The 23,345-nt window shown below is 35.7% G+C and overlaps 1 protein-coding gene across 1 annotated transcript in view; it reads left to right on the top strand.

The window, feature by feature from the left end:
* The window catches only part of OVA6 (Class II aaRS and biotin synthetases superfamily protein), a 68,311-nt gene that overhangs the window by 18,350 nt on the left and 26,616 nt on the right, over positions 1 to 23,345 (top strand). Inside the window, exon 7 of the mRNA XM_089820771.1 lies at positions 5,617 to 5,754. Within this exon, the coding sequence (XP_089676897.1) occupies positions 5,617 to 5,754 (138 nt within the window). The remainder of the gene's footprint in view (positions 1 to 5,616; positions 5,755 to 23,345) is intronic.

Raw genomic sequence — 23,345 nt, 5'->3', positions numbered from 1 at the left:
AACAAAACCTCTTTTTATCAAATGTATCATACAAAAGAATCCACCAAAACAAAACGTCATGCCTTTTTTATATTTGATGATGGTAAAGATACCATGAAACTAACTTGTCCATAACCATCTCCTTAGCGGTGAATGGACCAACCAATCGACTATAGTTACAAAATCAACTTGCCATTTAATTGATATAATATGCACTTTAAAATATGCGTTGATGACACATTAGAATATTAAGGAGCTGCCGAAGAATGATGAGGTGGACACATGAATGATGTCATAAATAAACGAACAATCATCTTCCACGACCTTACTAAAACATGGCTTCGGAGGAGACAAAATGATATAACTGGTAGGAAAGCACGAATAGATATATGAAAGCCGACTTCGATGAATGAGCACAAACATGAATAGAGGAGACTGCAGAGTATGCAAAATGAATGAAGGCTACTAGAGACGAGGTAACATATCCAAGTGATACTATTGTAGAGGATTTTCTCAGAAGCACAACAAAATTGATTTTGGAATCACAATAGTAATAAATAACAAGATCTCTAGTGCAGCTACATCCTCAATGTTCCCTCTTAGCAAGAGAGAGATCTTCAAAATACCTTCTCATGACAAGTGCACATGACTGCAACCAAAGAAAAATGTCAAAAAATGATAGATTTAATAGAATTGTTATCTCAGCATAACAATTAACAATTGTTATCTCATCATAACAATAAACAAATTTTATCTCATAAAAAAGATTCACCATAGCTACCTGTAAAGGGTGAAAAAATAAAGATAAGACAAGGAGTCACACATATATGACTTCCACCATGCCTATTCGTAGAGGGTGAAATGAGGGCTTGCACCTCAATCTTCTCCTAGAGAAGAATCGCACTTGCACCATGCCTACTCGTAGCAGGGTTTACACCTCAAACTTCTCCTAGAGAAGAATGAATTGCCACCATACCTACTCGCAGAGGGTGGAACATGTGATTTCACCTGGAACTTCTCTCGCAGCGAAGAACTCAGTAAGTATGAAATGAATCATTGGAGCTGAGACTCTCTCTCGGCAAGAACATCTTTCTCCACAATGCCAACTTATTTGGAAGTAGCAAAACCTCACTCTTGAAGTGTCTTGGTGAGAATATCAACAACCCACTTTTCTGTAGAAATATACTCAAGCTCAATAGCCCTTCTCTGAACCATATCTCTCAAATAATGGTATTTAATTTCTACATGTTTTGTCTTGTCATGAAAAACTGGATTAACTGAAAGTTATACAGGCTGCAACATATTGTGTTTCAACAATGCTTTGAGTCACACAAGTTTGTTTCCTGCTGCACCAGGAGACCATCGCTAAACCCAAGCTGAAACAACAAACTGAAGTACTCTTTCCATCAAGGACACACCCTGCCCAATCTGAATCAGAGAAGCCTAGTAGGATCAGCGCAACATTTGATGAAAATTTTAATTCATATCCTACTGTTCCACGAACATATCTCAGAATATGTTTGGCCGCTACAAGATGAATCTGCCTTGGTTCATCCATAAATGGACTCAATATATTTACTGCGTAACAAATATTATGCCTTGTATTAACTAAATACATGAAGGAACCTTTAAGCCACTTATACATACTAGGATCAACCAAATCTGAGACCGTTGCATCCTATTGTAATTTTTTCAGATTTTCTTCCATGGGACTAACCATTGATTTGCAATCCAACATACCCAATCTTTTCAAGATATCTATTGCATATTACGACTTAAAATAATTTCATTTGTATTTTGCCACACCTCAAGCCCAAGGAAATAATGCAATGATCCAAGATTTTTCATTTCAAATTCTGAAGTGAGTTCACTTTTACACTTGATAAGATCATCATCACCAGTTAGAAATAAATCATCAACTAAAACACAAGGATCAGCACTTTGTTACCATTTAATTGAAAGTACAAATTTGGATCTGCATCATTCTTTTGAAAACCCAAACTTAGGAGATAGTAATCAATTCTCTCATACCAAGCTTGAGGAGCTTGCTTGAGGCCATTAAATGCCTTTTTCAGCTTGCATACATTAGATTTTTTATAATGGATTACAAAACCTTCAGGTTGTTCAATGTAGACTTTCTCTTCAATGTCTCTATTTAAAAATGTTGTTTCAACATCCATTTGGTGAGGTGTCCAGCCCTTCACTACTACAATAGCTTCGGTTCTCCTAATAAAAGAATAACGAGCTTCAGGTGCAAACGTTTCCTCATAATCTATGCCTTCTTTTTGTGAAAAACCTCTAGCAACAAATTTAGCCTACTTCTCTATACTACCATCAACAACATGTTTTTCTTTGGTTCTAGACTCACTCTATGAAATTTTCTCTTAATATTTTTACCTGAAGCGCATCCCTTGCATACTCCGTGATTTTGATTCAGTTTAGGAAGACCAACAACTTTTTCCATAGAGGCTAGAGTTCTGAAATTTAAATGTCCAAACATCTTGTGCCATAATTCACTTGAATTGGATGAATTGAGAGCAAGTGCATGAAGTGGATGAGGTGAAAGTTTGTAGAGGTTATCACAATGAGCTCCAATTTCATGAGCTGATTTAAAATCGAATTTTCTTTTTTCACGCCAAAACTTTACCATCAATAGAAGTCACATGATATTCTTTATCTTCTAAGTCTGATATGGGAATAAGATTTCTTTTTATACCTGAAACAAGTACATCACTTAAGTGAAGAGGAATGCTAGAATCCAATTTAAAGATGTAGAGCCAACACCTTTTACCAAATAACTAGCATCATCACCAATGATAACTTGTAAATGAGAATCCCTTTCCTTCAAATCAGATAGATGTTTTTTGAATCCAGTAGTGTGATGAGATGCTCCAGTGTCAATCAACTATGTATCACTATATGTAGGAACATTACTGGAAAGTACAGAAATAAAAATACAACCTTCAGAATTATCGCTGCTCCTTTTGAGGAGAAGAATTTTCCACATCTGCAATAGCAACAACATGATGAATTTTTGGTCTCATACTGCAATCTCTTTTAAAATGACCAAATTTACCTCACCTAAAGCACTGAACTTGAGATATCTCTTTTCTTTTTCTTAAAATCTGGAGCCGATTCAAAGCTGTTGTCTCTGAATCTTTTGAAATTTTCTTTCTTCCCTTTGCCTTTAGAGATATGAGCTGCAAGAATGTGATCATCTTCATGATGACATCTTCGGTCAACTCCTCTTGCTTCCAATCTAGATTCTTGTGATCATCTTCATGATGACTTCTTTGGTCAATTCCTCTCACTTCCAATCTACATTCTTCTTGAATGCAATCTGCCCTTAAACGATTAAACTTTGGAAGTTCATCTCTTCTACTAATGCCTTGAATGAATGACTCCTACGAATGAGGAAGACTATTCATTGGCAACATAAAAAAATCTTTATCAGCAAAAGATTCACCAATAGCAGCAAGTTGATCTTTTAATTCTGTAATTTTCATGTAATAAGAGACCACATATTCTCCTCTTGATATCTTTATGTGCAACAACTGATGCCTCAGTGCAAGAGCTCTACAATATTAAATTCATATAAATCCTTTCGAGTGTTGAACGTCTCCTTAGCTGATTCCAATTTTGAAATCACTGAAATTGAATGATCTTTGACAGAGTCAATCATGGTCTTTTTGGCCAAAACTTTATTCTTCTTCCACTGAGCTTTTCTAGCATCATCGGATGGCTCTGCAACATCAGAATTTACATAATCTAAATGATCATTTTCCTCGAGAGCAATCAGGACTCTTGGTTTCCAACAAGCTAAGTCTAATGACCCCTCTACTTATCCTCAACTTTCAGAACATTCCCATCTATACAGATTGATAATGAGGAAATAAGAATAATCAAGTAGAGAACTCAAGTTGAAAAAACTTCTGGTTCAAGATCGATCTGATACCATGTTAAGTTTGAACAAGAAATACAACAAAATTGAAATACATAAATAAATTTGCAACAACATAGAACAGTACATCCTGGGAAAAACCCTCCTCAGCAAGGGAAACAACCCAGCCCACCAGAAATAGATATTTTATTATTTTTCTCAAAACACGATTTCAAGAGCTTCACTTTTTTTATAAAATTCAAAAGCTCAGTGGTCTCTATCAGATCAGAATTCTTCTTACTCAGAATGTGAGCACGATACACTACTATCAACCTTAGGAGGACATGATAATCAGAAGTTCAGAACTGTGTTCAACTACATAACAATACCTCTTTTTCTCAAATGTATCATACAAAAGAATCGACCAAAAAAAAATGTTGTGCCTTTTTGATATTTGACGATGGTGAAGATACCATGAAATCGACTTGTCCATAACCATCTCCTTAGTGGTGAATGGAAACACCAATCGACTGCAGTTACAATATCAACCTGCTGTTTAATGGATGTAATATGCACTTCAAAATAAATGCCGATGACACATTAGAATATTAAGGAGCTGAGAAGAATGATGAGGTGGACACATGAATGATATGTCGTAAGTAAAAGAACAGTCATCTTCCACGACCTTACTAAAAAACGGCTTCAGAGGAGACAGAATGAATGTCTGGCAGAAACGAATAGATATGTGATAGCTGACTTGAGGTGGACACATGAATGGCATGTCATAAAGAAAAGAACAGTCATATTCCACGACCTTACTAAAAAACGGCTTTGGAGGAGACAGAATGATATATCTGGCAGAAACAAACAGATAAATGATAGAGGACTTCAATTAATAAGCATGAACACGAAGAGGAGATCGCAGAGTATGCAAAATGAATGAAGGCCACCAGAGACGAGGCAACGTATCCAAGTGATAATACTGCAGAGGATTATCTCAGAAGCACAGCAAAATTGAAGCAAAACTGATTTTGGAATCACACTTATAATAGGTAACAGGATCTCTATTGCAGCTACATTCTCAACAGATAGTAGATCATTAATCAAAATGAATGAAGGGAAAGCACAAAAATATACTGTATTCTGCAAACCACATAAGAGAAGCACAACTACCCAAAATATAAAGGGTTGGAATCATTATTGTAATGAATAAGCTAACCATGCACAATTAGAGTTGAGGCCAAGAGTAGAGATAATCACATTGTCTACATTTCATTAATTGCTTCAGTAGCACACATACATAGAGTGTCAATTTCTCAAAGATTGATTTCAACTAAGATAAACACTAGGACTAGACTTTTATTCGAGCTTCAAGGAGCTAAACATCCTTTAGATACTAAGATTCCTAAAGAATCAAATATCCAAGCAAATACATCCAATATGCATATACCCAAGCTGCTCGGCATTAGCTACTATTTTTTGGCAGTTTTTCAAATATTGCCCTGATCTGCCATGTGACAAATTTAAATGAGTATTTTTTGTATAAGAAACATGTCTTCATGACTTATGGTGGGAAATGGATTTCTTCATATTGGTTGCTGCAGTTTAGAAGAGTCGAATATAGTAAGCTTAATCCTATATTGCTCATACTTAATTTAATTATTTTATGCTGCATCTTCCTTTTTAGTTTGTAACACCCATGTGAGTTACCACTATCAAATATTTACCTCATCCAACAAATTCTATGTCTTCTACAGTTCACTGATGAAAATGGACAACAACAACATGTATGGCAAACTTCCTGGGCAGTGAGCACACGTATGGTTGGTGGCATTATCATGACTCACGGTGATGATACAGGATTAAGGCTTCCACCTAGGATGGCTCCAATACAGGTTCTTTACCTTTTTAACGAGTTGGCTTAATATGTTTGTGTTTTGAGTTTTGGAATATTGATTTTCTATTCTATCATGTGCTGCTTTTTCTTTTATTTATTTCAAGTTGCCTTCTTTCCAAGAAAGGAGTTGCGTATAGGAACTACACTGAGGAACTGTAGAGAAACTACACAATGGTTATTTGCCAAACCTTGATACAAACCTGGAATATCAGTTTCTTTATGTACCCAAGTGGTTTTAGGTTTTCATCTCTTGGTTGATGCTGGTCACAGTCACACTACATTAGAAAAACTAGTCTTTTCACTGTTTTTTCCTCTGTTGTATGCTGGAAAATTTGACTATTTTTAATTTTGGATATTGGAGTTGCTATTTTAGCTACCAGGTTAAGGGCTATCTTAGGTGCAGATTTTTTCGTAATGTGGAGTGCTATCATAAGAAGTCCAAGCTGCCAATTTCAGGTGCTATCTTTAGTTGGACTGCAGATTTATTTCGGGTGCGCGCAGCAGTGTTTTATTTTCTGATTTACTGCTGGCAGACTACACAATTTTGTTTTCATCTATATTCTGAGCAGGCTCTGATTTTGTTTTCGAAATAAAAAGCTACAAAACAAGGGTGCTGTCCCTTACAAACAACAGCTGAACAACTGTGCAATTGGGCAGGCCAGTGAGCTTACAAATGGAGAATGATCAGTAGACAGACACTAAACCAAGGACAAATAGTAGAAAGAGGAAACATTAAGAAAACAGAGGAGTCCAATTATGCGCTTGGACCATAGCTTCCACTCCTTAGAGTCTTGAGCCAGTCCTCCCTTAAGAAATTGAGGAGCTCTCTTTATCTACCCTATCATTGTCTTGCTAGTCCAGCTGTAGAAGGCAGAAAGTGGTTACTGCACAAGACATGATCCCACATCCAAACTTAGTGATGTTCAGCATTCCATTCTCCATCTCCAAGAACTTTCTCAACATGTGCTCAAATTTGCTGTTAGTGCTCTGCATACCTCTCTCCAAATTGTTCAAAGCTTCAAGCTTGGTTGAGAGTGTTAGACAGCCCAAACAATCCTTGAAGGGAGAACAAGCATTATTGGCCTGGAACATAGTCTCACGGGCAGACTTGAAGCTGTCAGAGACATGTGAGAAGCTCTTACCTCTGCCAGACTCCTTTTAGAGTTCATCCATCCATTTCGCCTTCTTTGCCTCGGCTTTAACAACAACACTGACAACAACCTTTGTTGTGGAATCTTCCTCAATCTGATGGGGACCTTGTTTCTATGACTTGGGTTCACCATTTCTCTATTTCACCCTCCAACTGGCATAATCCCTAGCAAAGTCCTTGGTTGAAACAAGGCAGTTTGTCTGACTTCCCTGCACCACAACTTTGACATTACCATCCTACTGGCCTTCAACAACTCTGTCACTTTCAGCACTAGGTTCAATTGGCACTTCTTTCGCCTCTTTGTCTATCTCCTCCAACACTTCACTTTCAATAGTCTCTCTTCCTTGCTTGAAAATTCACCTGTAGATCAGCCGATAGTAGCTGTTCTTTCCCCCTTTTCCCTTATCAATTTGAGAAACTTGGGCAACAAGCCTAATGTTTAAACTTTGTCCGAGCGAGACTGTACATGGATAGTCTGCTAGAATGGCAGTATACCAAACTCTCTAGGGCTGATTTGAAGTGATCTGCCCGAACTTAGTAAAATGGGACCTTGAGTGTAATAACCCTGTCTAGTTATAGCTTAAACAAAACATCAATTTTTTTCATTAATCAACAATCTAGTATTTTGTCAAACACTTGGCAAGCATTCTCCAATACTAGCATATGATTTAAATTGCTATGGGCTGAACTAGTCCACAAACTACAAATTCCCAAGTAGCAATCTTGTCAATTTAGTTCCAACTCATTTGTAAAAGTTCTACTGGCTGAATTATGATACTAATTTAGTAATGAACAAAGAATAATTTTCTCATTATGATACTAATTTAGTAATAAACAAAGAACAATTTTCTCATTCAGTGTCTTTGCACAGTAATAAACTGTAGATTCATTTATTTATATCAATTGAAAACATAGAACTTGTTATAGAGCATCCAATTAAATTCTGAACCAAATTATGGCCTCCAGTGTCTGCTACATGAGCCTCATAGGATAGTGGAGTTCCAAAATCAAATTTCAAACATCTAGGTGTTGAACGCAACCCCACTTCAGCACAACATGGGCTCCCAACTTGCAATGCAAGTCACCAAAGTCAATGCAAGTTCTCCCAATACAATTGCAGCATGTCTGAAGATATGCAGGCCCTAATTGGTGTTTGCTGACCCGTCAAAAGTGATCGCAGGCATGAAAAATAGCACCAGTTGCTGCTACAGGAGAATATGGCAGCCTTCAAGAATGCACAACAAACTCTAACCAGCATACACAGGTCAGTAATATATATACGTTGCTCCCAGATTTTTCAGAATTGATCCCAAAATTCTTAGCTAACAAATGCTTCTCCCAGCCATAGATGAACACAATAAGGAGATGCCACAATCTCAGATCCAATCCATTATACATCAGCAATGGATGGAAACTCACAACTCAAAAACCCTCACAAGAGATAATCAAAAGATAAATCACAGCAGCAAATTCTCCTTAGACACAATTGAACAGTAGGAGAATGGCAAATTGTATACATCATTACAATTTGCAAGAGTAATTCTTAGAATAACCCTTATACTTCAGCAAGGGCACACAAAATCAGAATTCAGAAAAGCCACAAAGGCAACAAAAGTATATAAATATTCAAGCGCGCTTTTCTCAACAAATGGGCTAACCTTCAGATTCCCTTTGTTGCCAAAATGTAACTTCACTCAAGAAGCTTCACCACACAACATTAATTAGAAACTTCCATTAGATTCTCTCACTTGACTTGGCATAACTAATTAATAAATGCTGATAACTCAACTTTCAACTTAAGTGATATTATAAAGTTAAATTATAAGTTTATAATAAGCCATTTAATTATTTAATAATAATCTGGCCACTAAAACTATAATAACTCCCAAAATACTCATAATTTAAATATGTCATTTGAAATAGGAGTCATACCTATTATTTCTCCATGTGACCAAATGCACTTTCCAAAAATAGAAAGGGTCCATCTCGATACCAACTTACCACAAATAGTAAGTACATAAAACAAAGCCCAAATGAAGACCAACCTATAGCTTACTGAATTGTGGAGAAGATAAGACCCTCCCAAGCCAAGCTACCACCATAAAAGACCTTCTATCCACAATAATTAGCCTACGAGGATCACAATAATAGGCTAATCTCTCAAACTCCGATGTCAACAAAAAAAGGGGACATTACACTAAGCATCCCCAATATAACAAAGAAAGTGTAGTCAAAGGCACTTTTAGTAGACCATAATACCATATTGGCAAAATTAAAGATAAACATATTAAGTGATTCCATTTTTGTCATTGCCATAGGTGGTAATGAATAGAGACCAAACCTGCCACAAGTTCATTAGAAACTAGGAATAATTCTGACTTTCCTCTTTAATTAGATGATGATTTGTGAAGGAATACTTTCCAATGTTTGCCAACATCTAAGGCCCTTAGAGTCTAGGCCTAAGGCATCAAAAGTGCCCGCCTTGAGCAATGCGATTAAAATTCAATTTGTACCATCCTTTTCTTGGTGTTTTCCATCTTGTAGCTTTCCTTTTGAGAATCTCACAGTTATGATAAGTAGCAAAATCTCTTGGTAAACTCCAATTCTTGGCTACTTTCACCTCATAGGGGGTAGGGAGTAGACAACATGTTTTAACTTTCAAGTTTGCCACCTTCACGTTTTCTAGAATCAATTTGCAAAATGACTGAAATACCGTATACACTGAATTTTCAGTTTCTCCGAATATCCTATTATTCCTTTCCTTCAGAGGCTCCAAGCTAGGCGAGGAGGAATAAGCTTCCGGATTGTTTGATCAAGGGGTTGTGAACTGGTCCTCTCAATTCAAAGAGGAGTTGTTACATGTTGCTTTTAGTGACCCATGACATGTCAAGTCTGTTTAAAACCTTGGCCCTTAAGTCTTGAGTGAACAAATATTGCAATAAAATATGAGGAATGGATTCCTCCTTTTTCTAGAGGGAGCATCAATTAGGTAGTTGCCCCTCCTAACCAGTTTGTCCTGGGTTAGAATTTTGCATGCATAACAGTCCACCAAAAGATGTTGATTTTGTTTATTAGATGGGGGCTCCAAACCACATCACCCCAGATAGGAGGGCTTTCCTTAGTTACCAACATATAATAAGCTGATTTAACAAAGTAGTCTTTGTTGGGGTGCATGCACTAGAAGAAATGATCATCCCTTCAAAACAGGGGGATCCTGATTTTTTGAAGTTCATTTTGAAGTTGTTGGGCAATGTTGAGAATGTGCAGCTGTGAGTGACAGAAAAGTGATAGATCTTTCCAATGTCCTGTATATGAGATATACTCAGCTACCTTTAAGCCAAAGTAGTTACTTGCCAGATTCCTTAGGCATCTGAGATTCAAATTAGCTAACAACAGAGTTTCTTTCACCCACATATCTTCAAAAAAAAAAAAATAGTCTGCTATTTCCAAGCATCCATTTCAAACCTGTTTGAATTATGCTTCTCCCTTTGAAACTGTTATTCCAAAATTTGGAGCCTCTAGGATAAGCTTGATTAGAGAGATTGTAGAATAATCTTTTAGAACTCAGATATTTTGCACTAATAATCTCACACCAGTTTGCTTGGTGTAGAGCCAATTCCCACCCCACTTATTTTGTAAGAGCTTTATTCATAGGGATAATCCTCCTTATACCTAATCCACTTTCTTTTTTGGGTTTACACACCATATTCCAGTTTACCAAAGCCATTCTTTTCCTTTCCTCCATGCTTGTCCATAGGAATGTTCTCTGAATTTTCTCTATCTTGTCAGCCACAGAAACCTTTACTTTGAAGAGTATAGGAAGTAAATCTGTTTACCTTGCAAGGAAGAGGCCAGCATTTGGAGCTTCCCAACATTACGTAGGAGTTTTCCTTTCCAGTCCGCAAGCTTTCTTTGAATTCATTCTATGATAGAATTCCAGAAGGTCAAAGAGACCTCTTTGATGGTGCGGGGGAGACTTGAATAATGTCACAGGAGGTCAGCAGTTTGACATCCAAGAATGCGATGTATCTTGCCTTGTAGCTCCTCTTTATTGTTAATGAAATAGATGTTGCTTTTTGGATAATTGATATATTGTCCAAATACAGTGGCATACTTGTTGAGGAAAGCCTTCTAGGCTCTTGCTTCAGCAGCTTAGGCTTTCCCAAAAAGGATAGTGTCATCCACAAACTGCTGGATTAACCCCTTTTCAGCTCTGAGCTGTCCTCTAGGAATGCTATTAGTCATAATAGTGTTAATATCCATGGATCTCCTACAAATGTTTACACTCCTATAGATGATTCTATTTGGGCAGATTGCTAGAAGAGCAGACTTATTGATTTCGGTGTGTCTTCTAATCTGCAATCTAGCCCTCCCAAATACCTAACTCAAGGGGCATGTTCATTCAATGGACATGGACAGGTCCCTCTCTAGGTCGGCCTACTTCAAAACATGATTGTTTCCTCAAGATTGGTGCCCATTCCAAGAGTTACTAATGGTTAGTAACTAACTAACCACACTACTAAATAAGAAGGCTTATAAAAGCCACAAGGAAGATGCCGATCTGTCTAGAGAGGACAATAGGTTCTAGTGACCAATACTTAAGAGAACTCATGCATCCAAATCAGACTGATTTGAAAATCAGAACACTTGTCTTGTCAAAGTTACAAGGAATTAACACACTCTCTTAACTTGATAAGTGATAGAAACATATCTAGCAACATCAGTAGAGATGACTAAGCATAAATATACACTCTATACCTTTTTGAATTTCAAACATGATGTATCATTATACAAATGATGCCTGGAAACACATCATATTACAAATCTTGTAATATGAGTTATCACCAGAGCTTGTTATCAAATCATTAAGCATCGTTCGTAATAAAAACTATGAAATCACCTAGGCTTGTAACACAGGGTGTTTGACAAGGCTTGTGATATGAAGTATTACCTGAGCTAGTGATCACAATATTGCATAGAATGCAATACTCATATGATAAAGACTAGAAAATAATCAAATTCTCCATTTACCCAAGTTGTGACGTCTGGAGTTTTAGAAATGTCACTGTCACAACATGATCTTGATTTCATCCAAGATCTAGATTCTACCAGCAATCCATTACTAGAAAGCCTTACACAAGATAAAATCTGGAGAATAATTAAATTCTTCCTTTATCCAAGTTGTGACTCATAGGCACACAACATGATCCTGAATTAAGATCTGCCAATACACTGGATAAAATCCGGAGAATAATTAAATTCTTCCTTTATCCAAGTTGTGATTCATAGACATAGAAATGCCTCCATCACAACATGATCTTAAATTCATCGAAATCTGCCAGTAGTTCTCTACTGGTTAGAGCATTATCTTAGAGATTGTCACCTCTTATAATGTCTTTATACAAGTGTTCATTATTTCAGAGATCGTCACTTCTTAAATAACAAACACAAATGGTGAAGCCCCATAACAGTCAATATCCTAACAATAATATAAATTATCATAAGAATACAAAAAAATTCAATCATACCTGGATCTTTCCTGAGATGATCACTCTCAGAGAGGTTTGATAAGAATACCTTCTTTATAATTTCCAGTACTTAAGGATAAAGTCTAGAGAATAATTAAATTCTCTCATTATCCAAGGTGTGATTCATAGACATTGAAATGTCTCTTTCACAACACAATCTTGAATGTATTCAAGATTTGCCAGTAGTCCTCTACTGATTTAAAACACCATAAGATCATTTGCTATCACTGCAAATTCGTCCTGGAGGATTGGTTTCTATTACTGCAAACTGATGCTGCAAGACTGTTTGCTGAGAAATGCTTCCATACCATGATGTTTATAAAGGCAAGCCCATTAGATGGTTGCTCACTTTAGATTTTCCAAACTCCTACTGGATATCAAATCTTCCAAGCTCCTTATTCAAGGTTTCCTTGATGAGATGTCAGACTCCATCTGAATCCAAAATTTTTTCTTACAAGAACATTTTTCAGGAAAAAAATCAAGGCATATACTCTTCTTATAAAAAATACAAATGAAAGATATTATAGACATAAGGTAAAAGAAGAGCTCAAGTACAATAGATACTTATCTTTCCATCATAACCTTGATGAAAGCTTTTGTACTTTATGATTATACACCATCTTGACATGGTACACTCAGTCTGAGTTTGTATAACCTAGATCCTGGGGAGTCAACTCAATCTTCTAGGTACTCTCTCTGACATATAACCTTCTTATAAGATGATACTTATGATTCTCTGCTACAAATTCTTTATTACTTGGGAATCAATAAAGCATGGTCTACTCCCTCTTGAGTCAAGATTCACCATTGCAGATCATTTACCTTCTCCTTTTGTCAGGAAGGCATACCATGCTAATATCCATAATCTTAGTGTCACAACATCACTTTATTCCCTCCTTTCTAAGAGAACCAATACTAATAATCTGAATAGTCATAAGGTTATATAGAATGCATCTTTTCTATGTCCACAATCATTAACACTCCCTCTTGGACTTGAGGGAAGATCAGAAATGCCTTGAGTAAAACGTTTATCTTAATGATTTGTAGTCTCACGATGTAATCTTTATCCATGTGCATCTCATCAGTGATTCTATCCACGAGTGATCTTCATTGATGAACTCCCTCTCAAACAAAATAATCAAGTTTGTCTAAGATAATAGAATCATTTGTTCTTATTCCAAGGTTCCATTTTATAGTGGATCAAACTTATTCTGAATGGGAGTTTCCTTTTAGTAGAGCGGCATTCGGCTTACTCACTGTATATTCTCCAAATGCCTCCATATCCTATGATTAAAAAATTAGACTCTCTGATTCTGAGTCTTGATGGGTTCCAAGAAAAATTTCTAACTTGATGCCATCTCCTCTTCTGGAAGAACACGTAAGCAATTGCCAGGAACTGACAAACAATTCCATATACTACTGATCACAGAATGGAATTCATCAATCAACCCAATACGTCAATTAATCATCATTCACATTACCACTTATCTTCAATCATCCTCTTAATCTGGTTGTGTTTTGTTGGTTTTGCTATTGGTGTCAATTAAATGAGACCATTCCCACAAGTCTCGTCATTTCACATATCAAAAGTGGTTCTCTTCTTTGCTAGTTTAACCCAACATATGGCATTCAATATTTTTCAGAATAATATTTACTTTTGAAAAACTTTTCACCATTTCATGTGAGACCCATATGTTACTTTTGAAGAATTTATGGTACCTTATAAACTACTTATTTTGTTTTACACCTGTCGATGATCATCTCAAATCTGCCTACAGCTAATATTGATAATGGAGATATTATTGTTTTGAAGAAATCTGTATAAAGGCAATCTATAGGTAGGACAAAAGTCAAATCCATTGTGCACATCGATACTTCAGATTTTACCAAATGTTATTACAAGTCAAATAGGCATTCAACCGGTACACATGCATATCGAATAATTTTGCTCTCCCTTTTAAATTATAGCTCATAATTTAAACAAGGTCTTTTCCTGCATGCAGTTGTATCCCAAAATTTTGTTTAATGCAAAGTGTTTCAAATGGCTTCATCATATATAATATGAGCCATGAAAGAGCTTATCTTTATTTTCTTATGCATCATGTACGATCTATCAAGGGAGGGTCACGTTGTAAGGCATAATAGATATATGGTGATTACATTGCCTTCGTAAATGTCTGAGTGCATGATATGTAATTCAACTCTTATGGTTTCCTTTCTACATCATCTGCTTCCTTCACCTTGATTTTCCATCTTATAGACCACATTGTTCCCGCGGTAACATTAATCCTGCTTAGTCTTGTAGCAATATAGTAATTTGTTTTAGATATCGTTGGCTGGGTATGCCTCGCAGTAATATATTGTAGATATTAATCTTCTTTCTTCAATTGGATGGGATCAATATGGTCTCAGAATATACTAAAGAATATTTAATGTATGATAATCCCTCCATGTTGCTATGCAGTAGTCGTTTGCTGATACCGGCTATGTATGCTGTCTATACAGTTGCAGTTGACATTATATCTTTTATTGATTCTCTTCTATATATATCCCATGTTCCTCCATCATTCCCAACCTTATACATGTCATTCCTACTACTTGAGACACAATGGTGTCACAACATATATTAACCATAACAACGTCACTTAACATATATGTTAATTAAGGGCAATGTTATACCTTTTTAGTGTCCCAATACATTCCTTATCTCTCCTTTTGATTTGAATATGAGACAAAAACGTTTTGTCTTCAGTTTGTCTGCATGCTTAAGTAATTTATGACGTGCAACTTTATGTGTATTAGTTTCTCAACCATCTTTACACATATTGAAGTCACACCCTTCTCTTTGTTTCTTTTCTTCATACCATAATATTGATTCTATTGACGTTAATATGGCTTTTCAGTGGTTCCGTCAAACTATGGCTGCAGAGATCATTGGTCTTCATTCGGGTTTGAAGTCTCTCCATCAGTGTCTTCTATTTCCAACCAAACTCTTTGTTAAAGAAGATGGCTCTGGAGTGGTTCGTACAGGAAGGCCTTCTAGTCATTTTTTATTGTCCAAATAAGTGTTGGCTTACCTAAACACTATCGCTGCCTGTCGAGAATTTTCCTTGCTTAGGCTTGGTATTTTTCTTTCATTTTAGTAATTATTTGTATTGTTTTGATTAGAGATGAATTTGTGTTTGGAGTTGCCTTATAAAGATCACCATTTATATCATTCATATGCAATCAATATTACTTCCTTGCACCACTACCTTAGTAGATGATGATTCTATCTTTTCCTTATCAGGCTTTTATGCAAAGGTTTTAATATAAACATTACATGTTTTCTTCTTCTTGTAAGTTGTTTCCTTACATTTATAGTTTGGCTCTGATACCATGTTAATATCCATAGATCTTCTGCAAATGTTTACATTCCTATAGATGATCCTATTTGGGCAGATTGCTAGAAGAGCAGACTTATTGATTTTGATGTGTCTTCTAATCTACAATCTAGCCCTCCCTTATACCTAACTCAAGGGGCATGTTCATTGAATGGACATGGACAAGTCCCTCTCTAGGTCGCCCTACTTCAAAACATGATTGTTTCCTCAAGATTGGTGCCCATTCCGAGAGTTACTAATGGTTAGTAACTAATTAACCACACTAGTAAATAAGAAGGCTTATAAAAGCCACAAGGAAGATGCCAATCTATCTAGAGGGGACAATATGTTCTAGTGACCAATACTTAAGGGAACTCATTCATCCAGATTAGACTGATTTGAAAATCAGAACACTTGTCTTGTCAAAGTTAGAGGGAATTAACAAATAGAGTAATTGATCATCTCAGCACAAGTTAAAAATAGACAAACCAACAGCTTTACAATTGTTTGCGTTGTTTGTCACACCTTGGACAATGTTTATAGCACCCACTTCTTCAATGGAAAAGATGAGAATATTAGCTATAAATGACCCATCTTTTACTTGCCTCTCACAATCCACTACTTTCAAAAACATTGCCTCTTTAGGGGACACCACCAAAACATTGATCAATGGACGATTTCTAGCATCTTTCCACCTGTCTGAAACAATTGTTGCCCTTGTCTCAATCCATGAATCATTTATGGGATTCAATTGCCCATCAATTAACTTGACCTCTTGATCCAAGAAGGTGGTTCGTACTCTCTCAAAATCAAGACATGAATACCTAGTAGGAGCTTCATTGGCAGTTCTCAACATCCTCTTCCAATATGGAGAGATAACAAGATTAAAGGACAACCCATTTGCATACAAGCATCTTGCAGCATCAATGTCGGCAATTTCCCTACTTAGATTTTGAAATGTACTTTCTAGTGGTCCCTTTCTTTTGTGTGTAAGGGGTGCTTCATTTTGAGAATTTGGGGCAAATGAGCCAGTATAGAAGGGGTGATCTTCTATCACAACATTTGTGGTGAATTTCATTACCTTTTATAATTTTATTGCTACTGCAATCAATGGTATTTTGCCTTTGGTTTTCTCTCTTCTGCTTCCTCATGCTCTTGAATATGTTTTAATAGTGTTGAATTTGTCATGAGTGCATTTTTTCTCCTAGGACATTTCTTGACTCCTCTTCCAGGGTATCCACACAAATGGCCCTTGACACCAAAATATGAACTACTACTTTCTACATCACAATCCCGACATTTCCGATAGAAAGTATCACCTCTTGGTAGAGGACATACAATATCCATATACTTCCACAAAGGAGAATCAAAATGGGGTTCTATTCTTTGTTGGGTATTGCCTACTGAGGAAGAGGTAGATTCCATTGTAGTTCCTTTTTATAGGGAAAGAAATTGTATACATATTGAGAATGAAATTTTAGGGAAAACAATGGTTGGATCTTATTGGCAATTAAAGATAAATGAAAAAAATAAAAAACTTAAACAAAACAAAAAAGAAAAAGGACTTGCCTCTTCCACTCATTGTAAGCTTGCAAAAGTGTAGGAATGAGGCACAAGCACTTAAAGATAGCTCACAAACCAATCTTCCAACTCCCACTTGCACAAGCAAACTCTTGCTCAACCACCTATTTTCTCTTGCTCAAGACTAAATAACCTACTTGCACACCACAAATGAGAGTTAAAAGCCACATAATCCTTTCACTCACACTTTTTAGGGTTAAGGATGTGAAAACATTGTAAAATCTGCAAAAGAAAAAACACTTTTTGGCGGTTTGCTACACTTTTTGTCCATCTGCGAGGCCCAATTCGACCAAGTTCGAACGTACTTCGATATGGGATAAGCCAAATTTGCCCGGGTTGGAACAGAAGAGACAACTTCACATTGGGAGGGGGCGGGGATAATTTGTGAACCCTTACCGCACTACCGGGTGAACCGTATCTGGTCTAGGTATCAGTTCGAGACCAGGCCTGGTCTGGAGGGGGTTTATGCAAACCAAGGTAACTAAAGCTATGATTACAACATCAAGTATTTGTCTGCTTGACACAAATCCTTTTTGGTTAACATTAATCATTTTGTCAAAGAACAATTTGATTTTGTTGACCAATACTTTGGAGGTCTTATAAATGGTGTTACTTAAGCATATTGGTCTAGAGTCCTCAATCCTTATTGGATCCAAAACCTTAGGTACTAAAGCAATGAAGGTATTATGTAGTTTTTTCAGCAGCTTCCGGGTTCCCAGGAAATCCATAGTGGCCTTTGTGACATCAAATTTTGCAATTTATTAGAATTCCTGAAAGAAAGCCAAAAGGAAAATATCAGGGTCTGGGGCTTGTTGTCTTGCATTTTGTCACCACAAAATGTAGGTAACAATACAAAACTTTTTCAACTTAGTTTTGCATTTCTCTGAGTTAGTTCATTATTTAATTGGCTAACATTGATCAACCAGTTGATTTTAATTGATATAAGGAATCCTTTTACTAAAAGCTTTTGTCAAGTCTTTTTAGTTTTTCTGTTTGTTGAGCCTATGCTTGATTTTTGAAGTCTTCAACATCATTTTTTCTCATTTTTTTAGTGTGTTTGTTTGCTTTTGGTCCTTTGGTTTTCCTCAAGTCATTGCTTTCAGTTTCCCCTTCGATTAGGTCTATCTTAGGGCTTAATCGGAGTTGGCAATCAAAAGATATGACAATTTTAGTGCCCAAAAAGTGGACACTCCAGGTGCAACTGCACGAATTAAAATATCAGGTTATATTTTGAAGTTGACGTTCACTTTTTGAAAAATATAAACATAAATTCACTTTATGTTATGTTTTTAAGTAATTTTATCATTTTAATTTTTCACTTAAAGTAACTATAGAGCATTTTATGTTATATTTTCAAGTTGAGTTGCTTTTTAATTTTTCACTTAAGTGACTATATTACTATATAGTTTGATTTAATTTTTGAATTTTAATTCAAACATATTAATAAATTTAAATATTACTTTTTGAATGATATTTGCGCATCATATATTTATCTATATAGTGTAAATATTATTTATGACCCATTTAAGTAATATTTCTTCAAAAATTAAATTGATTTGTGCTGAATTCGTCACTTAGGTTGTGCATAGTATGTCTACAAGCACATTTACATGAAAACATGTAATTGCCTCTAAAGACCACGATTTTGAACAAAAAGGCAATTTGAAAACACATAAAACATGTAAATACATGTGTTTTAGAATATGCAATGACTCCCCAAGAGAGACATGCATATTTAAGTGTTTTCAAAACATGCAGTAACCCCTCAAAAGTGCGACTTTGCACTAAAGGTCATTTGTGAACATATTTTAAAATATGTAATGCACTCCCAAAAGTGCGATTTGCATTTGGTCTTCTATTACATGTTTTTAAAACATGCATATGCACTTCAAAAATGTGATTTGAACGAGGAGACTCTATTACATGTTTTTGAAACATGTAATCTCTTCCCAAAGGTGTGATTTGCTTTGAAATACATGCATACGTCTTCATAGAACCCGATTTTGAAGAATGAAGAGAAAACTCCATGCACATGCCCTTGAAGAACATGTTTTTTTTTTTGAAAACTCTAGATTTACCCTTTCCATGGTGTGAAATCTCTCCAACTAGGGTCGTTTTTGCATCTTCATGCATTGGATTTTGAGGGCACGTTTTAGCAAAAAACACCTAGTTTTGGAGTGATAAAACTCACATTTTTGTTCAAGGAGAGGTCGTTTTGGAGCTTTCATCCATATTCTTGCTGTTGAGAAGCACGTTTTTTATGCACGAGCATCTTGCATTTTATGCATTGGATTTTGAGGGCATGTTTTAGCAAAAAAAACCCAGTTTTGGAGTGATAAAACTCACGTTTTTGTTCAAGGAGAGGTCGTTTTGGAGCTTTCATCCATATTCTTGCTGTTGAGAAGCATGTTTTTTATGCACAAGCATCTTGCATCTCAAAATAAAATGGGGCATAGTTTATAATTAAAAGAGATTAAAAAAAGAGAAAATATATTTTTTTTAAAAAGGAGAGAGAAAGTGATGAAAATTAGAGGAAAAAATAAATAAATAAATAAAATACGAAAACAAATAACAAAAAAATATTAAATGTAACTTATAACTTTGCTGGTTTATTTAATGCAACTTGCTAGGGGCCGACTTATGGCTTTGTTTGGTATAAGTAGAGGTTCTTGTCTTGTCATTATTCATGATCCAACATGGAGGAAGTCAGCTAGATAGGAGTAGCTGAGAGGAGCGACATTTGAGAAGAGCTAGTAGGTATGGCTTGGAAAATAAGAAGATTGCTTGGTGGCTTGCGAGCACAAGTTTAGATTCTTTTTAGGGTTTTCTACTAGATTGTGGATTTGGGCTAGCTAGGGTTTAGATCTTGTGAGATTTTGTAGAATTACTATTTTAATTGCTTATATATTTGGCCGTAACCCAGAAGGCCTTATAGCCGGGCATGTTGGATGTAAATCTTATGATTATATTATAAGAGTTGGCATTATTTGGATCTAAATCTCTATGTTATTTTTATTCTTCCACTATGTGGTTATTTGTTGGGGGCTAGGACATCTCCTTTTGGGATTCTCTTGCCTTGCACTGGGTCAGTTTTTGCATTCTAGAGTGAAAACCATTCATGTTCAAGGTCCAAGAGACCACGTTTTTGTCAAAAACAAGTTTTCCTTGAACCTTCTGCTAAAAACAACCCATGCATTGGTGATTAAAGACCATGTTTTTGGGCATATCCATCAAAAAACGTCTCTTCATTGCTCATTCAAATTCATCATTGCAAGGTTGAAGAGGTTGAAGTTTGTTTTGAGAATTCTTCAAAGTTGGAGCTTCTTTCTCCTTCATTTTTGATTCATTAATTTTCAAGTGAATGGACATTTTCCATTTTGCTAATCAATTCATGCTTATCTTGCTATTTTGATGCATTTTTAACTTGATGTTACACGCTTGTTGATATAGATGCCATGAAAAGTGCATTTTTTCTTTAAAAATGATGAGAATTTTCATACTTTTGTTTTTTTTCCCAAATTTCAAATTCGAATTCACATTTGGAAGTAACTTGCTTGTTGACATGTTTGAGTCTAAGAGCAAAGGTACATGTTTCTTTTGTGCTTGTTTTCGTTGTTTGTTTGCTTGCTTTCTTGTTTTTCTTCTTTTGGAAGAAACGGTAAATTCTTTCCCAAGAACTTGAACACATTTCACTTCACTCCACCTTCTACCTCCTCGTGTAAGTGTATTGTTTCATTTCACCTCTATCATTACATGCCATAGCACATTGCATCTCATTCTCCACATGCGATTACATGATATCTCACCCTCCATCCTCATTTGCATGCAATCTCCTCATTCATTCCCATTTACACACATTTCCATCTTTTGAACCTAAATGCATGTTTGTTTTACATATAATTCACTTTACGTGTAATGACATCTAGAGAATCCATTTTTGACTAAAGGTTATTCTTTAAAAGTCAAAAGTTAATCATTTGCACGCATTCCCATGCGCCTAGCCTTCATTCCTCAAGGCATCTCTATAAGAACCCTGTTGGTAAACAGATTGTTCTTTCCAATGTAACTCTTAAATGCCCAAACCTGTGAGAAACACTTTGATACCAACAGTTGGATAATCTATCATGAGGTTGATAGATTTCCTCTAAATTAAAAGGTACAACTCCCTTATCAATGATATTCAATGAATCTTGTTTTATTCCTAAACTAACTGGGTACGTTCTTAACTTGAGAACGAAAGAGGAAAACCAAGCTAGCCCTAGACAAAACTAACTCAGGCAGAGAATTCAGTTCTACACCTAGCCAACCCTAAGAATTCACACTTCCTATGACTCCCCGACATTGGCAATGCAATGTGAATGCTATGTATGCAAATGCAGTGCAAAATGAAATGAAAAAGAAAGTTAAATAATCCCAATTCTTGTAATAGGAATGTCTGCAAATACTCCGATCTGCAACCCATTCATTATTCAACATGAGATGCAAGATGATGCCCAAAATTGAAAATAAAAATACTCTGATTGATTATAATCAAAGGAGAAATAACTAAATGCTCCGATTTAGAATAAAACCCCTGTTGCCTTGAACATCACAAATAAGAATGCTTAGATTTTATTTGCTCACAACTTATGCTAAATCTATTATAAAACTCGAACTCTTAACATGCATTATGAAAATGCAGAAAACTAAACTAAGTTCCTTCCCCCTACTCTTGCTCTCTGTCTCTCGTAGAAAAGAAGAACCCTTTGCAAATGAAAAGGTTTTACAATAAATACATTCTCCAGCAACCATTTGGTTTCTTCCAGTGACTTTTCAGTTTTGTAACTGACTCTTGTCTCTTTGACTTCTCATCTTTTTCCTTTTGAAAACTGATATTCTTATTAACTTTAAAGTTAATAATGATATATCTTATCATATTTAAATTATATTTTAACATTGACATTTAAATATGTTAAATCAAAATCTTTCCTTTGTTGGACAGACAGAAAAATAAATACTGCTGACAGTAAAAATGGGTCATGTTTCGGGGGGCATATCTTTTTCTTCCACCATTGGATCAAGCTCATTTTTGTATATATTTTTTCAAACCTAATTTTCTGCACTATGACCGAAGCGATCGGAAAAATAATCACCGAGTCAAAAGATGTGAGCTATTGAATGCTGGTCTATATGACTTACAAAATCAGAATTGATAAAATAAAGTTTCCAGCCATTCTTCTTTCACATGCTTTGTAACCTAGATATCTTCAATTTTCCAGTATGTTCTTCCATGCTTACCATGTTGATTCCCTGCTGAATGTTAGGAGTGATTCTGTGGAATGCTTGTGGCGGAAAATCTCAAATGGAGGTCAAAAAGCATACCAAGTTCTTAGTTTTCTGCTTCTTCGTTGTAGGTGAAATTCACACATTCTAGTAATAGCTACACTTTGAAAATAATTAACAAGTAATACTTCTTCTTTGTTATCGTGTCATTGGTTACATAACACTCAAATTCATTCTTGGCGGAAATCTGATGTTTGTCTTCTCCCTTTTGTGGAAAACTCCAACTTGATTGCGAAAGGCATAGCATAAAATGATTTTTCCACTTCATATTTAATGTCATGTTGATGTCCAAATCTTCAAGAGATATATCATTACTAGATTATCATTATTTGTTTAATCAATTAAGAGCTCTTTTCCATCTTTCTATTGTTGATTTGATACTTGGTGGAAATTCCATTTTTGAGTGCAAAAAGTGCACCCAATCTTCAATTTTCCACCTCCATGTAGTGGGCACAATTTTGATGTAGATTGATTCATAAATTACTTTTCTGAAGTGATCTTGATACTAGATCCCATATATCTTCATTTTGGATTGAGATTTGCCTTTTCTTTCCTTATGTGGAAAATTGAACTTTGACTACAAAAGGCATAGTGGAATACGAGTTTTCCACTACGCTTTTCCCTTTGGTGGAAAATGAAACATTTG

The sequence above is a fragment of the Cupressus sempervirens genome, chromosome 3, assembly GCF_028749045.1.
Source record: "Cupressus sempervirens isolate cs-2001-9-10 chromosome 3, ASM2874904v1, whole genome shotgun sequence".
In the NCBI taxonomy this organism is placed as follows: domain Eukaryota; kingdom Viridiplantae; phylum Streptophyta; class Pinopsida; order Cupressales; family Cupressaceae; genus Cupressus; species Cupressus sempervirens.
The sequence above is the reverse complement of the archived record's forward strand: the minus strand, read 5'-3'. Positions and strand labels throughout refer to the sequence as shown.